Source organism: Ochlerotatus camptorhynchus, unplaced genomic scaffold (genome assembly GCF_037179485.1).
Source record: "Ochlerotatus camptorhynchus isolate MF236.1 unplaced genomic scaffold, CSIRO-AGI_Acam_v1.1 ptg001020l, whole genome shotgun sequence".
Taxonomy (NCBI): Eukaryota; Metazoa; Arthropoda; class Insecta; order Diptera; family Culicidae; genus Ochlerotatus; species Ochlerotatus camptorhynchus.
Window position 1 is genome coordinate 27,576 of NW_027041443.1, and position 27,820 is coordinate 55,395.

The window sequence follows — 27,820 nt, forward strand, 5'->3', positions numbered from 1 at the left end:
CAAAAGTTTCAAAAATACCATCCCTGGCCCTAACGTCGGTAGAAGAGCTTCCACCGTTGGAGGAATATAACTTCCTTTCCAACCTGATCTTGAACAGCGTGCTTCGAGCTCAAACTCGGCTGGTTCCAGGAACGTCTTTCCGTAGGAAACCTCCTTCCCCTTGGTGGGACCAGCAATGCACTGAGGTTTATCGTAAAAAGTCCGACGCGTTTAAGCTTTTCCGGAAACGCGGAACACCCGAGCTTTTTGAAGCATACTCGACTCTTGAACGCGAACTCAAGAGCCTCATCAAAGCCAAGAAACGCGGTTACTGGCGGCCATTCGTTAACGGATTATCGCGCGAAACGTCGATGAATACGCTTTGGAACACGACGCGAAGGATGCGTAACCGGTCTTCAAACAACGAGAGCAAGGAGTACTCGGATCGTTGGATTCTCAAGTTCGCGCGAAAAGTGTGTCCTGATTCCGTGCCTGCATAGATGATTCCTCGCAAAACGACGAATCCAGTAAACGAGATCAACTGGCCTTTTTCAATGCTGGAGCTCTCACTCGTGCTCCTTTCGTGTCGTAATTCGGCTCCGGGGGCTGATAGGATCAAGTTCAACTTGTTGAAGAATCTCCCAGGCGTCGCTAAGAGGCGCATGTTGAACTTGTTTTGTCAGTTCCTGGAGCTCAATATTGTTCCAGATGATTGGAGGCGAGTGAGAGTAATAGGCATTAAAAAACCTGGCAAACCCGCGCCAGATCATAACTCGTATCGTCCCATTGCGATGTTATCGTGCATTCTAAAATTGTTGGAAAAAATGTTCCTTTTTCGCCTTGACAAATGGGTTGAGACGAACCACCTACTCTCAGATACTCAATTTGGTTTCCGTAGGGGTAAGGGAACGAACGACTGTCTCACGTTGCTTTCCACAGAAATTCAGTTGGCTTTTGCTAAAAAAGAGCAAATGGCTTCTGTGTTCTTGGATATTAAGGGGGCTTTTGATTCAGTATCGGTTGAAGTCCTTTCAGACAAACTCCACGCTTGTGGCTTATCCCCATTGATTAATAACTTTTTGTACAATTTGCTGTCAGAGAAACATATGAGCTTTTCTCATGGAAACTCTACAGCTTCTCGATTTAGTTACATGGGTCTCCCCCAGGGCTCATGTTTAAGCCCCCTTTTGTACAATTTCTATGTCAGAGAAATTGATAATTGTTTTAGTGACAACTGCACATTGAGACAACTTGCAGATGACGGCGTAGTGTCTTTGACAGGGCCCAAAGAGGTCAACCTGCAAGGACCCTTACAGGATACCTTAGACAACTTGTCTAAGTGGGCTGTCCAGCTAGGTATCGAATTCTCCTCGGAGAAAACTGAGTTGGTCGTTTTTTTCTAGGAAGCATAGCCCAGCACAACCGCAGCTTCAACTTTTTGGTAAGCCGATCACTCATTCCATGTCTTTCAAATATCTTGGGGTCGATTCCAAGTGCACCTGGAGATCCCACATTGAGTACCTGAGAAGAAAATGCCAACAAAGGATCAATTTTCTTCGTACAATTACCGGAACGTGGTGGGGAGCCCATCCGCAAGATCTTCTAACGTTGTACCGGACAACGATTTTATCGGTTTTAGAGTACGGTAGTTTTTGTTTCCAGTCGGCGACTGGAACGTATCCAGTATCGCTGTCTTCGTATCGCGTTAGGATGCATGCACTCGACTTATACGATGAGTCTAGAAGTGTAATCGAAAACTTTGAGAAGCTTCTTGAGCTCATAGATGATGATCATGATGATGATGGTCCCAAAGGTTTGAGCTGGACGATTTATCTTTAAGATAATTAAATATGACATTTTAACCAGGTTGGCAAACAAAATCCAACTGGTTTCAGTTACAGATATAAATTCCCTCTAGAGTTTACAGTTGCTTCACAGCGATATAAATGTGGAAAAGCTCAGGCGTCCACCTCTTAGTTCGCCTTTTTGTCCACCTAAAATATTCATAAGTATTACAAGCAATCAAGAGTTAATGAACAATCAACAAAGCATCCTATTACACTAGCAACCCCGCAATCTGATGCTATCATAATTTTCAGCAATCTCAGGAATGCTCACGAACCCCCAACATTTGCAAGGAAACTTACTACTAACTCAAGGTATCTTCCAATTAAGCTTCAAAATTGCATTTTTTTTTTTATCAAATGTTAAATTCAGTCCTCTATATCCGTAATACGCGCGCGAGGCTCAAACCTTTGTAGATTTTTTTTTTAATTAATCTACTATTAAATCAAATATAAAAAATCCATCATCACCCTCGTGGCGAACAGAAATAGTTTTTGCAGGGCTACAATAATTATTAAAAATTCGTTATGACAGCTATCCATATAAAATAATCCGTTAGAGATAACTTCGTCAAGATACATAATTTGTCAATTCATAAAAAAAAACTGGATAACTGTTCAAATATACAATTCTTTGCTTCACCGACAACCATTATAAGGCGAATCTATTACATCTCAAAATCAAACGCATTATTTTACTCTGCAAGCGCTGTAATCTCGATATTTGTGTTGCATTGGCCAGAAATAAAATGGAAGGGCGAAAGTCAAAATGAGGAGAGATGATTAATTTGTAAAGCTGTATTTTACTGGCAATAGTTAAATCGTTTTTCAGTGGACATAGAATTCCATACTTCTTGGCAATTTTCTTGATGACATTGTCAATGTCAGAGTTGAAATTAAGTGTGTCATCAATAATCACGCCAAGATATTTAATCTCCCGGACGTGATCAATAGTCTCATCATCAATTACAACAGAGACGTTCTCATTTACTCGACTCCGCGAAATTACCATAAATTTAGTTTTACTTGTATTCAATTTCAACTGCTTATACTTCAACCATCTACTTAGAGAACGCAAATATTCATTCAAGTGTAAAACGGCATCATCTAAATCCTTAGCTGCAATGAATATCACAGTATCATCTGTAAAAAGATTAATGTCGCAAAATCTTAAAACAAGTCGCAAGTCATTAATATACATAATAAATAACAGGGGCCCTAATTCACTTCCCTTGGGCACTCCAAGGTTATTCCCCACGGGACTAGAAGCAGAATCATTAGCAACAATCCGTTGAGTTCTGTCAGACAAATAGCTTTCAAACCACTTATATGCAGTACCGTAAAACGGGGTAACATTGATAATTTTTTAAAGTATATTCTAAATTTTTTTTGCAGCAATGAATATTTTTTAAATTTTATATTTTTAAAACAAGTACTGAGGATCTAGGAGTCAATTCGTTAGTTATTTATTTAACGAAAATTAAAGCATTTGCACTATTTTTTAGGTTGTGTGACCGAACATCAGTTATTTGATTTGGGGTAACTTTGATAATGCTCGATGAATATAGGAAAAAAAAATCGTGAAACTCAAACTTTTCAGTTCTTTAAATATGAAACTTTGAATGAGTATATAATCAGAAAACATCATACGCAATAAAAATACAACATTGAATTTGTGATGGCTATATCGGAAATAGATTTCATCAATGATGGTTTGAGTGCTTTTTCAAACAGGCCAAAAATACTAAAATGGTTTTTTAATATGTTTGTATAATATGTAGCACATACTATATAAAAACTATATACGATATCAACGGTAATACCCTAAGCTACAATATGGAACCAATATTTCTAATTTAGGAAAAGCGCAGCGATTAAATTTAATATTTATATTATACTATCAAAGTTACCCGCATTATCAAAGATACCCCGTTTTACGGTACTCGTAATTCCAAAGCGCTTGATTGATCTTGGGCCTAGAAATTGTTTCAAAAGCGCGTTTAAGATCCAAAAAACAGCAACAATCGTATCTTTACACTCCAAGTTATTTTTCCACTTCGCTAATACCAAATTCAAAGCGGTTTTACAAGAATGAGCTTCCCGATATCCCGGTTGTTCTGGTATCAACAAACTATTACTATTTCAATACTCCAACAGCTGGCCTTTAACAACAAGTTCTAAGAGTTGGTTGGAAATGCTAACATGAAGCTTTAGTGTGATGATTTATTAGCTAGAGAATGATCTTTAGAAGAGGGTAGGTGGATAGTTCCGTTAGAGTACGGCAGTATGAAAATTGAATAGAAGTTGAAAATGAGCGAAGGGCCATTAATGCGACAGTTTTTAAGAAAGACGCACATTTTTGCCTAATCCGTACTACTATTCCTCAGCCGCAGTCAGTTTATGAGCAATAAGAGGGACGCACATTTTTGCCTGTGGACTTGGAGACATACTTCAAGTCCCCGCGTAGGGGAGAATGGTATACAACGCACCCCCTGGGCAGAACGCACCAGCTGACTTTCATTTGTGTTTTTCATGGCTTTTAAGTAACTTTTTGTTGTCTTATCAAGCAGCACTTCAAGCATAGCATCTGAACTCAAAATCCTGCTAGATAAATCCTAGAATTGGATTAAAAATTCCAAGAAAAACTCAAAATAAAATGAAAAAGTGCGTCTTACCTCGGGGGTGCGTTATGAACTGTTCTCCCCTACATCGTACGGGTTAGGCAAAAATGTGCGTCTATCTTAAAAACTGTCGCATTAATGGCCCTTCGCTCATTTTCAACTTGTATTCAATTTTCATACTGCCGTACTCTAGCGGAACTATCCACCTACCCTCTTCTACACGGGAAAAAATCCGATCTCCGAAATGAGAAAAATGACTCATGATTTCATGCACACAGCGTGTTTTCATGTTATGAAAATACACCATGAATAATATTCATGATATCATGAGCAACTTTTCCGTAACGCAGCAAACATTCCCAAAATCATGAATCATCCGAGTTGAAATCATGAGCTAAATTCATGGGCTTAACTTTTAACCAAAAAATGTAAAAAGAATAAAATAAAGCATCAGACTGGATTAGCACCAAGAACCTTGAGATCATTAAACCCATACTTTGACCAGTAGACTATCAGTACTTGTATAAGATAGAAGACAATTGGCGAATAATAGATACCTATGTTTATGAACACGGTTTGCCAAGTATGTGTAACGCGGACGAAATCATGAATCATTTTTACGATTTCATGGGATGGCAAGTTTTTTCATTTCATGATTTTTTATTCATGAAAATAGTATCGGATTTGTTTCCGTGTAAAGATCATTCTCTAGCTAATAAATCATCACACTAAAGCTTCATGTTAGCATTTCCAACCAACTCTGAAAATCGTTAACTTCGCGTATGAAGTAACATAAAAACACTTTGAATGTAACAAGTTCTAAAATTTTCTCTAATGTGTGCAACATGTTGATGGGACGAAACTCTTCGGCTTTAATCGTTCCAGAAACTTTTTGACCACTAAGGATTCCTTCCAAATTTGTGGCACTTGTCCGGTTTGTAATCTCATTAATAAGGTCCAGCAAGATGTGGCCAATGTCATGAAAGCAATCTTGAATGACTCTAGCATTAACATTATCTACTCCAGCCGATTTTCCTAATGAAAAACAAATAACTCTAAGCTCATCTAATGTAATTGGGTGAAAAACTTCAAATCTACAACTACTATTAACTAAAGGTCGAACACGAAATTATTGCGACACCGAAAATGTCATGCCAATTTTCTTATAATGTTTAGAATCAAACCAAAATTTTAGGGTAGTTTTATACATATATTTACTTCAAAAATCAAAAGAAAAGTTAATCGATGGAGCCTTGAGTGTAAAATTGAACGCATTTTCGCTTGATGCCCTCCATCAAAGTCTTTACAGTGTCATCCGGTACCAGTTTCTCAGTTTTTTTTTCCATTTTCTTAACATGTCCTTCTCGTCTTTGACTGTCTTCTTGCTCTTCCGAAGTTCCCGCTTCATTATTGCCCAGTACTGCTCCACCGGGCGCAGCTCCGGACAGTTTGGCGGATTCATGTCCTTTGGAACAAAATGGACAGAATTGGCCTCATACCACTCCAGGACACTTTTAGAATAGTGGCATGATGCCAAATCTGGCCAAAATAGCGGAGCTTCGTCGTGCTGCTGCAAGAACGGCAAAAGGCGCTTCTTGAGGCACTCAGATTTGTAGATCTCGCCATTTACTGTGCCCTTTGTCACGAAAGGCTCACTCCTCAGTCCGCAAGAGCAGATGGCCTGCCAAATGAGATATTTGGAGGCGAACTTCGACATTTTCTTCTTCTAAAATTTGTCGTCCACATTGAACTTGCTCTTGCCGGTGAAAAACTCCAACCCCGGAATTAGCTTAAAATCGGCTTTTATATACGTTTCGTCGTCCATCACACAGCAGCCATATTTTGTCAGCATCTTCTCGTAGAGCTTCCGTGCCCGAGTTTTAGCCGTCGATTGTTGCCGCTCATCGTGGTTTGGGAAGTTCTGTACCTTGTATGTATGTAGTTCAGCTCTCTTCTTTGCATTCTGGACGTAGCTCTGCGACATGCCGATCTTTTTAGCCAAATCACGGCTTGAGACGTTGGGATTTGCTTTAATCATCCGCTTCACCTTTCCCTCCGTCTTTTTGTTCTCCGGTCCCGGTTTTCTTCCAGCTCCTTTGCCGTGGTCCAACGTAAACCGCTCCTGGAACCGCTTCAACACTCTGGAGACGGTTGAATGGTGAATGTTCAACATTTTTCCCAACTGCCGGTGCGACAGGTCAGGAAATTCCAGGTGTTTGGAAAGAATTTATTCTCTCAACTCGCGTTGGTTCACCTCCATTTTCATTGAATCGAAAAACACGACTTCGAGTTTGACAGCATGTACACAATACACATCAATGAGAAAGTGTGCAAAATTTGGTTGATTTTTACCCAATGGTAAAAAAGTTATGCCCTGTTGAATGTGTCGCAATAATTTCGTGTTCGCCCTTTAGCTGTTTTATTTCGTCACGTTCATCGACCAATTCAATGGATTGATTAATCAATGAAACACTGTCTATAAAATAATCATTAAACTAAGCAGAAATTACTTGTTCTGACTGTTCTAATGTGCCATTAAAAGTTATGGACCGCGGTTTGCAATTACTAGGATTTAAATAAAGATTTCAAAATTTTCCATAACTCTTTGCTGTTGTTTTGATGCTGATCAATTTTCCTTTGAACATATTCACAACGAGTTTTCTTTATCGATTGTGAATACTTATAACGTGCAATTGTGTACCTATCCCAATGATTGTCATTATTTGATCTACAAAACTTTTTGTACCATTTGTCCCTTTTTCGTTTAAGACGCAAAAGATCCAAATTGTACCAGCTGTTCGAGTTCTTCAAAGAAACAAACTTTTGCTTAACTAGTTGATTGGTACACGTTTTCAAAGCGTTATTAAGAACAGCTGTAGATTCATCTAAGTTACCGGCCGCGAATGAAAAATCCACGCTCCTCTCAACAAGATTCGAAACAGCTTGCTTCGAATATTTACTCCAGCACTTCAATTTTACAAAATTATCGTTATCGTTAACATGGTCTAAGACATTAATCACTAAGGTCTCATGATCGGTTATTTTCAAAACAGTAACCGTAACTAAACAAATGGAATCAAAATTGGAATAAACGTGGTCAATTAAAGTTCTACTGTGCCTGGAAATACGCGTATACTCATTTACCGTTTGCTTTAAATTAAAAAACTCAGCTAAACGCTTCAAATGATTCGAATTATGGTTATCACGCCAATTAATATTAAAATCACCAGCCAATATATTTAATTTACTAGAATCAAGGAATGTCTCAAGCCAGTTCTCTAAAACTTCAACAAAACGCTGGTCACTAGAACTGGGAGAATGATACAAAACACCATAATTACCCATCTTCATGCCACGCACAACTGTAATGCTCAAGAACCAGTTACCATCGATAACTTGATTGATACGAAGGTCGTATTGAACTGATTCTTTGACATAAATAGCAACACCGCCAGTGTGTCTAGAATGTGATAAACAAGCAGCAACAATATATCCCGGAATACTATACTGATCCTTATCTTCAGTTTCTACAATATGAGTTTCAGATAAGAAAACTAAAACAGGACGTTTTTCCTCAACAATCTGGCGTAATGCTACGTAGTTTATTCACAACCCCGCATTATTCAAATATAAAAAATCGAATTGATTCACATTCAGCTCAACCCTCAAACTCGTTTCATTACTATGTACTACGTGTACATAACACTGGATGTCAGCCCTTCACAGCATAATCCTCATCGTGTATGCTTTTGGTATTTATAACGGATTTCATAGCGCCTCTCGGATGCTTCAAGCTCCTTATTCCGTATATGTTGCTGAGCTGGCGGCAATACATTATACACTCGAAACCATCGCCTCACTTTCACCAGATCACTACTTTATTTTTACGGATAGTCTCAGTTCTGTCGAGGCTATTCGCTCTATGAGGCCGGTAAAGCACTCCTCGTATTTGCTCATGAAAATACGAGGTCTTCTAGGTGCTTTATCTTTAAGATCTTTTGTCATCACCTTTGCATGGGTCCCATCTCATTGCTCGATTCCGGGCAATGAGATGTCGGACTCACTAGCTTAGGTGGGCGCTATGCAAGGCGATATTTACGATCGACAAATCGCCTTCAATGAATTTTTCTTCATTTATCGTCAACAGTCACTCGCCAGCTGGCAGAATAAATGGAGTGAAGGGAGTTTGGGACGATGGCTATATTCAATCATCCCCAAGGTGTCGAAGAGTCCTTGGTTCAAAGGGTTGGATGTGGGTCGTGTGATGTCTTGCCTCATGTTCAATCACTATTCGTTAAACTCTCACTTGTTCCGTTTTGGGCTGGGGGAAAGCAATCTCTGTGAATGTGGACAAGGTTACCAAGACGCAGATCACATCATTTGGTCTTGTGCTGAGCATCGTGGAGTCAGATCTGAGCTGTACGATTCCCTTCGGGCTCGAGGTAGACAACCTAATTTTCCAGTTCGGGATGTTTTGGCTAGACGCGATCTGGAGTGTATGAAACTTATATATATATTCCTGAAGAAAATTAACCTTAGATTGTAAGTTTGATTAACTTGTGTTTAGTTTGTATTTTGTGTGTTTGGTTTTTTAAATTTTTTTTTTGGTAATAATTGTAAAATTATACAGCTGATAACAAGTTGAATAGAAATAAGTTCATGTTTTAGAAATAGTAAAATCTCCACCTCCCTCTCCTCCTCCTCCCATCCATAAAATTGTAAATCTCCTCTAACCTCGAGACGACCGCGAGTATTCGGTTCAATCCCTGTAACTCTAGATTTAAGATTAGGATTAAGTATGTATAACGAAAATGATAACTTGGCTATGTAAAGTTTATTCGATTGAGCCTGTACAAATTACTCAATTCATAAAAAAAAACTCACAACTGAGACGTTCTTATATACTCGATGCCGCTAAATTACCATGCATTTACTTTTACTTGTATTCAATGTCAACTGGTTATACTTCAATCTACTTAGAGAACGCAAATTTTCATTCAAGTATGAGACGACAACTTTTAAATCCTTAGCTGCACACAGTATCATCTGCAGAAGGATTAATGTCGCAAAACCATATAACACGTCGCAAATCATTAATATACATAGTCAATAAAAGGGACCCTAATACACTTCCCTGGGTCTTTGAAAGGCTGTTTCCCACGGGACTAGAAATAGAATAATTGGAAACAGTCCTTTGAGTTCTGTCAGACAAATAGCTTTCAAATCATTTATATGAACTACTCGTAATTCTAAAGCGTTCGATTGATTTTAACAATAAGAGCCTAGAAATTGTTTCAAAAGTGTAAGATCCAAAAAAACAAAAACTATCATATCTTTATACTCCAAGAATTTTGCCACTTCACTAAGGGTTGGTGCATATATTATGTCACGCTCTAAGGTGGGAGGGAGGTCTAAGATTTTGTGACAAGCAATGCATTAGGTATAGGAAAAACGTCACGATAGGGGGGAGGGGGTAATTTTTTGCTCGATTTAGCGTGACATAATTAATGCATGGGCCTTAATACCAAATTCAACCTGGTCTGATCATTACAGACTATTACTATTCAAAATCTCCAACAGCAGGCTGTTTACAAAAGTGCTAAACATTGTTTTAATGTGTGTAACATGTTGATGGTACAAAACTCTTCGGTTTTAATCGATCCAGCAAATTTGGTAAAGGAACAACTATGGATTTCTTCCATTCCATTGGCACGGGCCCAGTAAACAATGATTCATTAATAATGTCCAGCAAGATTTGACCAATGACAAAAAACAACCTGGAATAAACCTTGCGTTAACATTATCTACTCCAGACGTTTTGCAAAAGAAAAGCAAATATGTCTACGTTTATCTAATGTAATTGGGTAAAAACCTTCAAATCTACAATTACTTTACCGGCTATTTTATTTCGTCAGGTTCATCGATCAAGATTTCAAAATTTTCCATAGCTCTTTGTTGTAGTTTTGATGCTGATCAATGTTCCTTTTCATAATGAATTTTCTTTATCGATTGTGAATATTTATTACGTACCTATTTTAATGATTGGCGTTATTTGATCTACAAATAGTACTGTACCATTTGTTCCTTTCTTTGATCTCAGACGCAAAAGACCCAAATTGTACCAGCTGTTCGAGTTTTTCAATGAAACAAACTTTTGCTCACTAATTGGATTGATACACGTTTTCAAAGCGTTTTTAAGTGGAAGTGCACCACTTCGAAAAAAAATATTATTTTTTGATTTTTCTAAAAATATTGGAAGAGAAATCAAAAAAAATCTAACTTTTAGAGAAAATTTACGAGCAAAATTATTTTTTGTAAGTCATGATGGCACAAAGTTGTACTTAAAATACCACTAAAAACATCGACCTTTTGGTTTTACTAACGGTCGATTTTTTTTTTCATGATGAGGTAAAAAAAAATTTACATATAAACTATCTCAAGAATCTGAGGAAAAACAGATTTTCTTGGATTTCTGATTATTTTTCCCAATATTTTAAAAAAAATAAAAACGCAACAAAAAAAATAATTCCGGAGAGATGAAATTCTCTTTAATTTACTATAATCAAGGAATGTCTCGAGACAGCTGGTGACTCGAACTGAAAAAATGATACAAAACACCATAATTACCCATCTTCATGCCACGTACAACTGTAATACCCAAGAAGCAGGATAAAACTTATAGTGGTCGTTTATCCTAAACAATCGAACGTAATGCTACGAAGTTTGTTGACAACCACGCAATTTTCAAATACAAAAAAAAAATAGAATTAATTCACATTTATGGAACTTGTTTGGTATTCATTTTATTCATTTGCAAACAACACATGACTTGTAATTGACGACAATAAATAGACAAACAATTAACACATTTCAATGTAGTTCACGTATACACCGATGTATTGCATTGGTGGCTGCATCTAGATCATCGCTCACAATTTTTGAAATTTTTATCAGAGCTCTATTATTAACATATTTAAACACATGTGAAGTAATTTTTTATTTAAAGTAAACAGGAACTCAAGAGTTGCAGCTTACTTTGATATCAAAACCATCTGGATCCATTGGCTTCAAATTTAATATTTATGTTATCATAAAAACCACATGCCTTAATTTTGCCATAACTTGGATTAAAACACATCAAAGTTAGAAAGATTTAAGCACTAACAATTTCCCATTGTCAGAGTGTTCACGCAAGATCTATCAATTCCGAAGCCTACATCAAACTTTTTTTAAGTTTGTCTAACTGGAGCTGTCATGCTAACAAACTGAATTTAGATGTCACAATAAACCAAAACCTGGTACACACCCTTCTCTTTTATGACAACACATGATTTTTGTCTAACTTGGTATCTAGCAAATTCATTAAATATTTTATTCTATTTATGGTTTTACTCGATCATTCCTTATGAATAAGAAATGCTTGTTTTTTTTTTGAAAATTTTACAGATAGCCCTAGCACAAATTAGAGGAAATAAATGGCTGATGAGGTCGTGTTTTCAAAAATTGGAAAGCACTGTATTAAATTTCATGACGCAAAAAAAATAAATAAAAATTAACAAAGCAAAAAATTTAAATTCAAGCATTTCCTCCCAAAATATGATCATAATTGTAATGATCATGAATGTGTGAAGTAACCAATAAACCCCTTAATTCGCTTTTTGTAATATAAGACTGGCATGCGGCTAATATAGGGCTCCTATACTATACTTATATTGGAAATAGGTGAATTAGCAAGCTTATTGGTTACTTGGGTATCATATTTTTCAAATGTTTGTATTTTCTGTTTTATTAGAAAAAAAAACGTGCCGAAACCGTCACAGAAATTTTCTCCATCGGAATACCTACGGCGACGATTTCTGCGATGGTTTCAGCACGTTTTGTATCCAAATAAACAGCTTCGGAAACTCTTGATGACAATATTCTTTTGCACAAAAATGCATTTTTACGCTGACCGATTTGAAATCTCTGCCACAAATCTTTTTCACTGTTCGCACCATGAACGGCATGTTTCTTATGCAAACAACACCAATTTAGCCAACCAGAATTAATAATGAATGGTATTGATCTTCTAGGGTCAGCCAAAACACCACCCCCACAACAAAGCGTAGAGTTTTGTTTTATTCCGAATAATTTATTCAAGCACGTGTAATATTCACTCCATCCAAAGTGGGAAAGAAGACTTCCAGTCTTGAATCTTGGGAATTTTTACGTCACATCACTTGAACCCATAATCTTCATAATTCAGCTGAGCCACTTCAATGGATTAATTGCAATTAATTCTTTCTATCAATGTTGATTTGCTCGCTTGACTTCTCGCGGCTCTAATACTAGTTACCGTTACACGTGATTCGCAATTTTGAAATTTATGACATTTCAAGGTGAAATATGTAGTCGTTCCAGCTAAAACCGTCTAACCGGGATCGTGCAAAAATTGAGATATTTTTAAACGCCATACTGCTCCAACTTAATTGAGTAAATAACGTATGAATAAATGAACTCCAACGTTGGGTGAACAATGATGAATATATAATTGATGTTAACAGTACATCGATTAGGACACACGTACCTGCTAACGTTGTTGTTGCGGAGCCACATTTTGATGAACCATGCTGTGCACTATTGTTACTACCATAAACTATGTTACTATATCCAACGTTCACTGAAGACTGGTGCAGCTGATTTTGATAAAGTTGTAGAAACTCCGAGTTTTCCTGACTGAAAATACATACAGAATAAACAGACTTGAAACGTATATCCAACGGTAATCGCATTTCTCCGAGGAGATTTCAAACAGCAAGAGAGAACTCATTATTATTTTACTTGAATGGGTTGGATTCAGTAGGCTAGAGCGAGCATTGATGCTAATGGAAGGGAGAATATTGAGAGTGAGAAAGGTTTTCGCTCAGATTTGCTTTTCCCAGAAGAATAAATAAATATTGGAAATCGAAGCGAATATGATTATAAAATACCCGTATATAAACAAAGAATACCTACATAGGTAGAGCACACCCATATAAGTATTTCCAATAAATTAACCATATACAGAAGCCAATCAATGTACGGATTTACTACACTTTGTAACTGAGTTCAAGCGTGCTTTGATACATGTGTCGAATGTATCATTTTCAGATTAATACATTTGACTGTAATTCGGAACATTTTGGTACGATCCAATTCTAATGTCATTAAATTTGATTTTAAAATTTATCTTGATGAAAAGGGGTCTAGAACTCAAACATAAATAGCTAGACAGCATCCAGAAACACAGCATCAAGTGTGGTGGATTTTAAAACTTAAAAATTGTTTAACAACAATGATGAATTAACGCCAAACTTTTAATGGAATCATACTAGAATGAAAAGCAATGTTGGTATCATTTAAGACAAATATGTTTCCATAAGTTTCACCTACAAAAGCTTCAGAGCCATAATATGTACACTTTTAATGTACATCCAGCTCTTGCCGAACAGGGTTGGGAATAATCGACATTTGTCAATTTTATCTGCTTTCTACTAAAATACTAATGCTCATTGCAAAAAGATAATGTAGTGCAGGCATTTTATTGATTTAAAATCAAATTTAACTCTAGTTATTAAAAGGACATGATCCAAGGTGTTATATTGCAACAGATGGCTCTGTTTCAGTGGTAAAGGAATCGAAATTTTGGGCTAAACAAAGTTTTTTATGCATAGTTATTAATATTTCTTTCCACTACATATTTCCTGATCACTACTATTTGAAAAACAATCCTTTTTCACCATTAAAAACAGCAAATTTCCACACATTTTCATTTATTTTGACATCCTTTCATTTAGATAGTATCCGAGAGTGAATTTCATGATAAAGATACATAAAATCGAATGTGCTGTCACATAGATATGAATAGCACAACCTCGGCATTTTGCCACATGGGCAGAACCGTACACAAATAGCACCTCCTTCAGGAAAATTATATCTGTGACATACAATGTGTTTTTATGTTACTTCATATAAGAAGTTTCATACTATCTAATATGAAGCTTTACCCAACTAACAATTTTCGCAATGTATACGCTTTGTTTTCAAATGCTATACGATATGAGGTAACCTTTACTCAACCTTTATACAAGCAAATCTGACGAACTTAGTCAGCTATTTATGGCTGTTAGGACGGTTCTGACATGCTTTAGTTGAGTGTGAACTTGAAAGGCTCTTATTCAACCTTTTCCGATTATCCAACAGTCACTACGCAGCTTGATTTTGAAGCCGAGTTAAACATTGTTTAATTTTTTATGGGGTGATTTATTGAATTTATTTAGCTGCGTATCAAATTACTCGAAATTAGGTATAAGCACACACACCACCAAATTATTAACCTGCACCTAAACTTGAACTCGAACTCGAGATGACCGCATTGGCAAAGCTTGACACTACCAACTTCGCTACGTCAACACTTTGAACTGACGTAAACACATCTACATGACTTTCTACAACATAATCGGTGACTATTAGTGCACAATCACTTTTCTCAACTAGTTAGTTCAGCTTTGTAAAGGAGCGAAGTAAAAGCTAGAAAACTGCACAGGTCTAAAAATAAACCTAGTTGACTGTAAAATAGCTTCCAAAGTAGCGCTAACACAGTTTATTAGCTGAATACAGGTTGTGTAGTTGTTGAAAAAGCACTTTTAATGTCTATGTTATTCGGCAAGTGTAGTTGGATGTATAAAAGCCATCAAATGAGTTATATATTTTCTTTATTTGCTTTGTTTTGCAGCTACAATTTGAAAGTTGAAGAAGTAACATAAACGTTTATTGACTGCTGTTATTCAGTGCGACTCACAAATTGAATAATGGTTGCGAAAAAGTTAACGCTCTCTCAACTACTTTACAGCACAATACGGGTTCCGGGTTTTATATATTTTTAGGATCGATAGGACTTCCAAAGTTATGAAAAAATCCCCATGAAACATAGGGTTGGAAATGCCTGCTAAGTGAGTTATTCAACATTCTATGTTTTTTCTCATAGCCAAATTTGGTTAGCTATATTGTTTCAATCTTAATGTGTTTTTCTGATTGAAACATACCAAATGATAGATTAAAGCCTTATCTATCAAAACTCTTTTGAGAGGAACTCAATTAAAGTTAATTATCATGCATCAAAAAAATAAAATTTTAAGTAGAAAGTTTTTATAACTGTTAATTTATTTGTTCTACAGAAGATTTTTCATTCAGTTCCCTAGATTTGTGCCTTTGGTAGTAATCTTGTAAGTTTTACAGTTTCTTCGTGATTATTGATTTAAAAGACCAATGAAAACTTGTGACGTTTCTTAAAATGCGCTATGGGGACCCTATTCGTTCGTACGTTCGACTGTTGCAGTCAGAAATTGGCAAGAATATTATTGTAAATATTGTGATTCATTCTTAACTTTTGATTACCGCACATCATCGCAGGTCAGCTGCTTTGCTATTTCGATGGAGAAGTACGCAGCTCAGCTACTTCTACATGCTGCTGTGAAGACGGAATGTTTCATTGCGAGCACTTTTCATACAAAATATGAATCAACTTTCGCATTTATGTCTATGAGTCACTTTTTCTCAATATTTTTGTATGGAACATTTTTATTCATGATCTCCGATGAAAAATATCAGTAGATGTCTCAAATCTTTGAAATGTTCACCAATGAAAGATAATAAATTTTCAAGTATGAACAAAAATCAGCACTAAAATTGCCACTACCCTAAGAATGGTCTTTCATGATTTTCTTTGCGATTTTCCTCCACCGTGAAAATTTTTGAGACAGCTATTTTTCAGATTATATTTGTTATGGATTGCTGCAATGTTTTCTTTATCAGAGGAAATGTCTCTAATGTTGGCCTATGGATCTAAGATTGGGCCCATCGCTAAAAATCTGCTATTTATCAATTTTATCTAGATGAACGCGCTATTGGGACGTTACTAATGGATATTTTTGGTTGCTATTGAAAATTTAGTCGATTTCTGAATTTATGTATGGGCCCAAATTAGGGACACTTAGGCCGACTTTACCTGCATTTCCCCTATTTTACAAAAAAAATGTTGACATCAGTTACTGATTTTCAAAGTATGAGAATTTCGGAAAAAATAGGGAAGTTGCACCAAAATTTTCCGGGCACAACTGAAAGCCGGTAAGAGACACCACTCTGCAATTTTCACCAGTAAAAAATTAAAGGTATTTAAACATGAGCAAAACCAAAACAAAAATTCATTATAAATTTTCAATGTCCGGGAACATCCGTACACTTCAATTAAAATTTTTCGGGAAAATTAAGCACTCCGAATTTTTTTTAATATTGTTTCGTTCATATAACTATAAACTCTTGCTTTAGAAAATATTTCATAACTTTCTAAGATTTTAATCGATAGTAACAAAAAACTGCCTTTTTGTAAAATTTTCAAACTGGACACTTTCATGGACAAACAATCATAGATAGCTCGCTTTCCGTTGAATCAGCAACAGTTACATGTTTTGATGGCGATCGCGCTATCGACAGCTTGTTCCTTCGATCAAGTTATTTTTTCGATGTGCTTTGTTCATTGCCTGCAGCTCAGTCGCTTTGTCGTTTGTGAGTGGTGGTAAGGGGAAGCTCACCACACCAAAAAATTTATTACATTTTGCGGCGCTTGACAGCAGCGCTCTTTTATATCTTTTAAGGTTCAAGCAGAATGATGTGCAACCAAGTGGTACTCGATTATGACGACTGGGCTTGGGAAGAACGTTTATTTCATTAAAATAGTGATAAAATTATCACTTTTTATTTGTACATTGGACAATGCTTGACATTTACCACTTTTCAATAGATTCAAGCATTGCTATGGATGCGAAAGAAATATTTCTTATCGATTGGTGATAAAATGATTGAAATTGGTCCAGGGGCAGCTGAGTTCAAAATCTTTCATAATTTTGTTGCATGTTCCATTTTCGGTTTTCACAAAGTGTATCCCCATATAGAAATCACAGATGTAGTCCTACGTCAACATCACTTGGCAACCCTGGTTTGAGCACGGAGCAAAATTATAAAACTATAAAAAAAACTCGGCAGACTGGGGACTCGTACCATGAATTTTGTGATCATCAGTCATATGTCTTCACCACTCGTCTATTCTAATCAGTGGGTAATTAAATGATTAAATGCATATAAGAAGCGCTCGTAGTAGGTAATGAAACTATTTAGTTTACCCTATATGCAAGCTGTCTCCCATATAAGTACAAGCGCTTGAGTTTGTACATGGGTGTAAACTTGTTCATTGTAGAACTTGTGTACAAATGGGCTTGTACTACATATTTTATCATAGCAAGCGGAGAACAAGTGAGTGTAAAACATTTTTGCATTTTTCACACATGTTGTATCGTGAAGACTGGTTGTAGCTGGTAGTTGGTAGTTGGTTAGGTTAAATCTCTGTTGTAGCTTTGAAGCATCCCTCGTAATGTTTATAGAATTCATTAGCTGCCTTTTTTGACACAAAGGCACGCTTGTTGGCCGAAAACCGTGTCTCAGAAAAAAAAACAAAAGAGTGAACTATAATGTTAACTAGCTGACCCGACAAATGACGTACTGCCTAGTTGTATAAAACCGTGGTTGCCCAAGAGGAAAAAAAAACTTGTAAATTCGTCAATCCATTTTCGAGTTATAGTGTGACATACTAACATCATTTCATTTTAATTTATCTATAGTTTATTTGCTGGTATGGTATGTAATGATGATAAGATTTTTATTTTCCAAACAACATCCCTAAAAAAAGACCAACAAATTATCAAAGCTAGCTTAAAATGTATTTGATTTACCTGTTTTGCAGATAATTATTGCAATAGGCTCCCGGTCCACTAACTCTTCTTTCAATTTTTTTAAATGGCATTTTAAAAAAGTTCAAGCCTCATATGTGCCTTAGTAATAGGAGCTAATCCAAAATTTCTAGTTGGTTTCTTGTGCTGAAAATAGAGTAAAAATATTAATTTAGTTAGTGTTTTTTCAAATAAATGTAATTAAATATTTGTTCGAATAAGAAAATTTAGGAAATCTGTCCAATAAACATTGATAGCATGATGATAATTAAGGAATGGCACATGTGTTGGCCATCTTTCGATAAAATTTCATGTTGCTTACTCTCAACTCTCTTTTTACGCTGTGTTATATTCTTTTTTATCGATGTTTAACTTCTAAAATAAAGTTTAAGTTCATTTAGAAAATCCCTCAAAACAAGTAGGGTAGAGCGCTACTTCAACGTAATCGCCCATTTCCGTTCTATCGATCAGAAAACATCAATCATATCAATGATTTCACCGTGCAAAAATCAATAATAAATTTGTTCCGTTATTTCATTATCTATAACATAAATACTTTTTTTTTCCTTTGGTTTGTTTTTTCCGTCGATCTTGTTTTCCGTGCTGAGCACCAATGCTACCGACGTGCCAGGAAGGCAGCTCCCACACCTGGACCCTACCTATCGACCCATCAACTCATGAACCGGGGACCAACGGCTTTACTTCCCATCCGAAGGAAGGCGTGATCAGAGATGTTATGCCTCAGAACATCCCTGCGGCGCCGACTGGGATTGAACCCAGGCCTGCTGAGGTGAGAGGTAATCACGCTTACCACTACACCACTGGCGCCGTTATATAACATAAATACTGTTATAGCTCTTTTTTTTTTAACTGTATGAATATTTACGCTCATTGTTCTCAAAACAAAAGAAGCGCTCCTAGCAAATCCCCTTTTTCTACGTTTATCCGTAGGACGAAGAAAATCTAATGGTGTTTCAATGCATTAGGATGGAATTGAAACTCGTCAACGAATTAAGAATCAAGAAGCAGTATTAGATTTTAAACAATATCTCAACAATTTTTAAATCTTTTTTCAAATCTAACGTACCGTATGGAAAGGTGATTAAATTTATAAGTCATCTTTGACAGAAATGTTCCATGTTTTATTTAAACTCATAGAGAGGTAAAGCGCGGGTTGTGCTTAGTATGACTGAAATTAGATTAAAAACCATATTAAATAAAATTTGAAATATGTCTCAACTAAGAGGCTACTAACTAATCGTTTTGTTGGATAATCAAGACTGCAAACTACCCTGGACACCAAGCTACAGACAAAGGGTTCAATAAAACCAAACTTGATGAAATTGGTGTCAAAAAAAAATCCGAAATAAATCATAGAAAATATGGTGCCTACAGTAGTTTTTTTAGCTCACCCAAAAATAACTTGAAAAATTTACCCGCGTATTAAATGGGTTCGATATATAAGTTTGACAGTTTGGGTAACGTTTAAATTCAAATAATTTGCATCGAAATTACACAAAATTAAAAATAATTGTGTTATTAACTGTATATTGCCGGAATAGAAAACTATGACAAAAACTTCTGCAGTAATCCAAGCTTAATGCATGTAATGTATGTAAGGTAGCCACAATCGCTTCGAAGATCTTGTCTTGTATGCGTCTCCACTTAATAGAAAGATCGAATTGAGTTACCGGTCCGAATTCACAATAACGCTGTATGAAGGGCTAAAATGGAGGGGCGGACCCGTAAACATAGTCACTTACGCGAAACCCACGGGAAAACAACAAAACTAATTACACAATTCGCAATGTTTATTAAGCTTCCCACAGTATGGGCGCGTCAATCTCCCTGTAACTGTTGGTGTAGAATTCACACCACCACGATCGAATCCTTAGGGCAGTCTTGTAAGCGGTCACCGTAGTCGACACATTTTCTGTGATAATCGACTGCCTTTGCTCCGACCCTTGCAAAACAAGTTATCAAATTACAGTACCAAACTAAAATGTCATATGAAAGGCTCTGTCATACGACATTGTCGCCGAAGACCATCACGAATGTATGTATTTTAGTTTTTCCCATAATAAGAGCTACTGATGGTGTGCTAGTGCTTGTGTGAATTCTGAAAATAGCAAGCAACGATGTTCTGGTAATAGCATTTCTGATCAGAAAAGGTTTTATTTACACCAAATTGAGAAATTAGAACGAAATCACACATGTCATATGATAGTTATTTGATAATTTTCTTTTTGCTCGAATGTTGTTCTACCATTTGCGTTGTGTAAGAGAGACGACGGTAGAGTATGAGAGCACGAAAACAAACAGACTGTCGCACAGGACAACGAAGCGAGTGTAGTAAAAAACGTCAACAGTTTCAACCCCTGCTTAGGACAAAGAATATGATGATGTTTATTCCCTCCTAGACTCCGGCTGTCAATTATACCATCGTCCAGTTCCAGTTTGAATGATAGCCTGACGCTCCCTCCCAACCCAGTATTTTTTTATATAATGAAAATATATGTAATGGAGAAATGAAATATATCAGAACATTAAATATGAGTTGATATTCTTCAATGAAAATTCTTCAGTAATCCAAGCTTAATCTACAAAAATTAAGTTTATGCAGCAAGATTTTGTACCAACTGTCACATAATCATCAAACATATTGAAAATAAATAGAAAAAATAATAATTCTTCTGCAGCAGCTCAACCTTACACTATATGTTATTAGGAGATGTGTATTATCGTTGGCCGCTCTTGTCATATCTGACTTTAAACGTTAACAAGCTGTATAGCGTTGTTCCTGATACATGGAAGCATGTATCCAACCGACACAAATCAAGCGGACGCACGCTTTTCATATATTGCATTTAGTGAACGAAGTGAACAAATTCAATTTTAGGAATACTTTGGATAAGGTTTATCATGGCAGATCTGCTAATTTCGGTATAACGGGTGTGACCTTTTTCAGCCTATACCAATTGCATGGCTGATTTAATGCTTGCATTCTTGCATTGCAATATACTGCGCAATTTGACAACGAAACTTTGGGCCTAGGTTTTGAAGTTTTTTTTATGGAGTAATACATTTTGGCTCCGTATCAAGTCCATGTATCATATCGCGCATCTATGTAATCTAAAAAACAGATGGTCAGATTTGCATTACGAAGCCAGGGGCCAATTTCGAATACCGACCATTGTACGAGCATAAATGTTCGCTAATTGGATGAAAAACACTATCATGTCCTGGAAAGTTTAGGCATCGCCCTGCATAAGGTTTTTTTTTTTAAACTTTATTAAAAAGATTTTTAGCCTTAGGCTAGTTCATCTCTAACCCTGCATAAGGCTACAACAATACTCTCGATAACCAGTTGACCAGTTCTGTGGAACAGATTTAAATCACACCTATCTCTGTATGGCTTTAGTATCATATATGGTAAATAAATAAAAAATAATGTGAATTCTGTTCTATTTTAACATCCCTATAATTAAATACAAAGCTCTCAATAAACCTGCCAACTGTAGAGCAATGAATTAAAAATGTATAACAAATTTTTTGTTAATTATTGCTACTTTTAAATTTTCAATTGCATGTTTCTTGTTGTTTTATCACAGCGCTGCCCAACGTGCGGCCCGTGAACCGGACGTTGGGCAGCGCACTAAATATGTCCAAAAGTTATTGTAATTTATTGTAATTTTATGTGACATATGCAACTAATTGGCTCCAACACAGCCAGAAGTCGTGTATTTTTTTATCCCTTATTAGAGAAACTTTCAGCAGAAAAGTCGTGTAGTAATGTACATATAGAATCGTTAATAACTGCAGAATAAATCAAATGAATGAAAATCATCGCTTGATGTTTTTATGTTAAGGGGTTACGCCACCCTAGAATACATAAAAATGCACCAACTTTATTAATTTTTTTTTTTTTTTTGTTATTAAATAAAGTCACATACTAAATTAACTTATATGGGCTTATATTACACATAATTAGGGGTGCTTACAGTATTTTTTCATAAGGGGAAACCATGTGTGGCAGTTGGCAGCACTGCGAGTTCCTGGCACTGCTTCCCGTGTTGTGTTACGCGGCCCACACTTTCTTCGTCGTAAATATGAACCTAGAACAAAAACGTGTGGTTTTCTTATTTTATATAAGAATACCTAGAGAAGTACATACGGAGATGAAAAAAATTTGAATTTTACGCAAATGGGACTTGTTTTGCAAAAAATCAGTTTTTTCACCTGAAATTTGTTTCTAAAATTGATTACCACAATTGCATTTTTTGATCAATTTAAAAGTTCGTATGTCCTTATCTAGATAATTTATCAGAGAATTGCAGATGCTATCGTGTGGGCCGCGGAGAGAAATGTTGTATCGAAAAAAACGCGGTTGAAGTTTGAGGTACAGATTCAGGTGCGTGATGCAAAGTTTTGTAATTTCGCTTATAACTTTCGGAATTTTAATTTGTTCGACATGGAACCAATTGTCCCTTATTTTTGACACTTCAGAGTACCTTTTTATGTAAAAAAAATCGATTTTTTGAAAATCCTAGTGTGGCGTAACCCCTTAAGTTCTAACTTAGCATTAATGGTCAAAAATTGATAATTTTAGGAAACAATTCTGTTAGTGATTAACATTATTTTAAATAATTTTTGTAATGTTTTTCAACCACTAAAATATTTGCAAACACAACATAAATTAATAAATTTAGTCAAGTGGATGAGTAACTGCACTTTTGCAGTGAGTGCTACAAACAGAAATAAACCAGAAGAATACAAAACATGTAGTCGATGAGCTCATGGGACTACTTCTGAATCTCTTGACCTGGGTGAACATCATGGTGAACTTCTAGGCATGGTTGCTTCAGAAAGTAACAACATCGTTGAAATCTTTCCATAAATAAAATCAATATCTCGGATCTTTGTTTACCAATCTTTAATATATTTTCAGAACTTAGGTCATCATTCTTTAAAATTACATGTAATTTCCATTTTAAACCAACTCTGCGTAAGTTGGCTTCAAACGTCAAATTATCTAAACTGATAGCCGAGCTGGCAGCTTTTTACGCAAACTTAATCCACCAATAGGTAGGGAACAATTTGCAAATTTGTGATAGTTCTAAACTCATTCGTAGCATCAAAATCAAAATTTTTACTCTGACAGCAGGGCTTTAAACTTTGAGCGAGAGCAAGTCAAGTAGTTTTTAATCAGAGCTATCGTTACACGTGTATTGAGGGCTAAGTGATCGTTTGACCACTGACTGACAGATTTCACTCTGCAAAGATCACGACCTACACAGCACAAAAATCTGAATATAACTTATGATGAAAACATCTATGCATCTAAATTTTTATTTCATTCTACGCAAACTAAGAACTTGCAAGAAACAATGGACGATTTCATGCAATATTTGATATATTTCATGAAATGTATCACAACTATATAATTTAAACATGGATGCTTATTAACACTCCATTTATGTGCATTATATTTAATAGACACTATTTTTTAGAACTGTTTAGATAAAAAAAAATCATACTAATCGTCGAGTTCACCTAAATAACACAGTTTCTCAGCTCATGAATGAAAATTTCAGTGCCTGACTTGGCGTTTTCAGAAAAGATGTGTTTCCTTAAATATAAACAACTCGAGTTATTAAGAAATAAAAACAAAATAATTGTAGCAAGAGCTGTTTTTGCAACCTATTCGATATTAATATGAATAACCTTGTAAATTTATGTTTTCCTGAATGCAATAACTTTTGTCAAGGAATAGAACGGTTTCAACTAGATATTTTGAAGACAATGTTTAAAACCAAGAGAAAAATTGCAAATTTCAAATTTGCATACCTTACGAAGTGTAAAATCGCAAATTGTCAAGGAAAACAAAACAATACCTAATCTCATTTATCAATACGATTAATACAATGTATTGAAAAATGCATTCCATTACAAATTTAATTTTCTACGATACAAGTTATGTTTACAGATTCCATGGCAATAAAGACACTGCAATATTATTTTTGTTTCGTTCCAAAAGCATTAATAATCAACTTTGAAAAAGTTTCAGTCCAACCCGGTGTATCTTATACCTCTATCGATGGATTTTTTCTTGTGTAACATCGATGTTGGCTTCCAGAATGGAAAAATATAATCGAAATTATGGGTGTGAAACCATTTGATAGTCAGCAGTCATTTCAATTAACATGTGTCTGATAATTACAAAATGTGACAAAAATAGTTCTTAGTGAAGAGTATCAATTTTAATTAATTTGGCAGCTAGGCAACCATGGCCATAGCCTGTTACTAAGTAACAACCGCAAGAAAAAAAGATAAAGGTATAATTCAAAAAGTTTAGCACGAGTACCGTAGCGATAGCCCTTATGTGGGTACGCAGCTACTCATATTTTTTACTGCTCGTCTTTTTTAGTGAGATGAGTGTAGCGATAGGCAAGAGAAACAAGCACTATCCGACATAATATTGCAGTAGTAGGGTAATTTGCCAATTGTTGCACAGCAAAGCACGTACTTTTTGTTAGTTTTTATTTTTAAGAGATTGAAATCAGCGGCGCCGGTGGTGTAGTGGTAAGCGTGATTTCCTCTCACCCCAAAAGGCCTAGGTTCAATCTCAGTCGACGCCGCCGGGATTTTCTGAGGCATAAAATCTCTGATCACGCCTTCCTTCGGAAGGGAAGTAAAGCCGTTGGTCTCCGGTCCATGAGTTGATGGGTCGATATGTATGAATGTTGAAATAAGTCTAATTCGATTAAAATCACAACATTTTAACATCAATGCAATTCACTTCCAAAATGCACAGATAGCTCATATGGTTAAAAACTAGCTAAATTCTAATTTTCCCGAAAATTCGACAATTTGGAATAAAAAAAGAGGAAACCTCCTTGAACTAGTTGGAAGCATTCGTCATGCCTGTCATCTGGCGCAATTCTATTAGGGTTTAGAGCAAATTTTTGACCTACTAAATTCATTCCACACTTTATCCCTCTTTTTCAAACGGATTCTTTTTTTTTCAAAATTGAATGTTTCCACTATGGGTAGCTAATAAATATATTCACCTTTCCATACGTACTGCTAGATTTGATGAAGAGTAACAAATTGTCGAGTTTTTGTTGAAAATGTAACACCCCTTCTTGACAGTAAACTCCGCCTACGGGTACGAAATTTGGCCTCACACATTGAAATTCAATGGTGCTGCACTTCGGCCTATCGAATAGAGAAAAAAATTTATTCTATCGGAGTGCTTCATTAGTTTTCAAGAATAAGGAGTATAAACATTCATATAACGTGTTCTTACTGACTGCGTTTGGTGGATTTTGAACTAAAATATTGTATCATACGTAGGGTTAACTACCCCATTTTCAGCCTATTAAGCTCAGCTTCGTCTCTTTCTTAATCTAGCTCAGTTTTGCACCAAACGAAATGTTATTATTACTAATGGCTTCCAAATTTATTTACCTTTCCGTACGTACCGTAAGATTTGATAAAGAGAAACCAATCGTTGAGATATTGTCAAAAGCCAAACACTGCTTCTTGACGCCAAACTCGGTCTACGGATTCTAAACTCGGCCTAACGCATTGAAACGCCATTGAAACGCCAATGAATTCACTTCGGCCTATCGGATGAAGATAAAAAAATTGATTCGGTCGGAGCGCTTCTTTTGTTTTTGGGAATTAAGAATGCAAACCTTCATATCACGCGTTCTCATTGACTTCGTTCGGTAGCTTATTAACTAAAGTATTCTACCAAAAGCATAATTGACTAGTTAACTCTGAAATCATGGATTTATTTGAAGTTTTCTGCTCGATAGGCCCAAAATGTGCGATTAGGCCGAAGTAGTTCTCTACCCTAAAATTGTTTCGTTTATGGGGTAATCATAGATATATTTGATGTTTTCTGCTGGACAGGCCCAGAATGGGTGATTAGGCCGAAGTAGTCTCCGTCACTATTATGCTTTATTCGTATAATATACGAGTTCAACTTCGTACTATCCAGCCAACAACTGCTCTTCTTGTCTTCCCTGTGTTGATGTTGGGATGTTGAAGATGGCATGCTTTTTTACTTGGAATATTTTTGGTTTTATCAATACAAGCAAGCGTGTTAGTCGTGACGACCGTGACGGCAACAGTTTCCTTTTTCGAGAACAACAACCAAGCACCGTTGCAGCAACGTTTATACACGAAACTAATGACAGTTTTTTACAGCATTTATCATTGGAGCGAAAAGATAAGACAAAGTCACAAAGTACTTTACGCACATATTTACAGATGTTTATGGGGTTTTGCCATGGGAGTAAAGAGTTCAAATCGTCTATAAAGTTAAAAAGTAGAAGTGTCTGTGTCTGCCTAGAGGGCACGAACGGAAGCTTGACGTAGGACCGCTAGTGGACGGAACAAACATATTGATCATTTAGTTCTTAACTCTTTCCGTTTTTAAATTGGTGGCCCTGAAAAGAGCCGATTGTTTTTCAAATGGTTGCCACACCAGTGCAAGTCGATGCCGACTGGATGACGGCGGCCTAGTTATGCTTTCTGAAGCCATTCCTCCGCAAAATTATCGTGCATTTATGTAGATATTGATTTAAAATACAGTAGAAGTAACCTATGATTTCGGTCCTATGTACATATTTTGGATTTCCTACTTAGTAAAACTTGGTTAAAATCAGGACCTCATAAAAATGTGAATATAAATTCTATTACATTTAATTCCTAAATTACAATCAAATATGAGTAAGGCTTTCTTGAGGTGATTCATTGCACCGCACAACAATCACTTCAAGATTTCAAGGGCACAAATCTTGGACGGTTGTGACATCACTCATGAAATTGAAACTCGTTGTGTACTGCACTGCTGCAAACGTCAAGTTCCAGTTTTTTTGTTATATGTTTTGTGAGAGCTGATATTTGTGCTCTTGAATTTTTTATGAAATAAGGTTTCCACTGCGATTCAACTTCAAAACGCAAAAAAAAAATGCACACACATAAACCGAGTGCACAATTTTGCACCATTATTATGCAATATTTCGTAGTTGATAGGGAATATCTCGATTACCCATAAATCCCTTTTCGGTACATCTTTCATCTACCGATTGAGCAAAAAAATTGCTAAATATTGCTGTTTTTAATGATTTCATTTGCGTTTTGTAGACGCACATGCATCATTTGGCATAAGAACACGAAGCGTTTCTGTGGTGGGAAAAAAAGTGACTTCCATATCTATCACAGATTACAAATTCGACAGTGAGCATGCGTAAGGGCGTAACCGCGATGATCGATTCTCTCTTTTGTTAATAGCTCACTTGGATTAACACACCTCGCTGCACCCTTTGATATCCAATACAACCTGTTACAGGTTATAGCACTACATTGAACAAATTTCAGATAATATTCAAGCTGAACATTGGATTAGGTCCTAAGTATAACATTGATCGATTCTCTTCGTCGACTTTCTCTTTCGTTAATAACTTGAGCACATAACCGTTCCTTGTTGTGTTTGTCGTATTAAATGTTAGATAAAATCTTCTTTAATCGATATGTGTGCTGAAAATGACTTCTTCTTGTTCTT

At 36.0% G+C, this 27,820-nt stretch overlaps 1 protein-coding gene across 1 annotated transcript in view; it reads right to left on the minus strand.

The window, feature by feature from the left end:
* The window catches only part of LOC135715864 (putative uncharacterized protein DDB_G0286901), a 66,641-nt gene that overhangs the window by 14,027 nt on the left and 24,794 nt on the right, over nucleotides 1-27,820 (minus strand). The window contains exons 2-3 of the mRNA XM_065238856.1: nucleotides 18,247-18,390; nucleotides 13,011-13,159 (exon numbers count right to left, since the gene is read on the minus strand). Of these exons, the coding sequence (XP_065094928.1) occupies nucleotides 13,011-13,159; nucleotides 18,247-18,317 (220 nt within the window). The 5' untranslated portion in view covers nucleotides 18,318-18,390. The remainder of the gene's footprint in view (nucleotides 1-13,010; nucleotides 13,160-18,246; nucleotides 18,391-27,820) is intronic.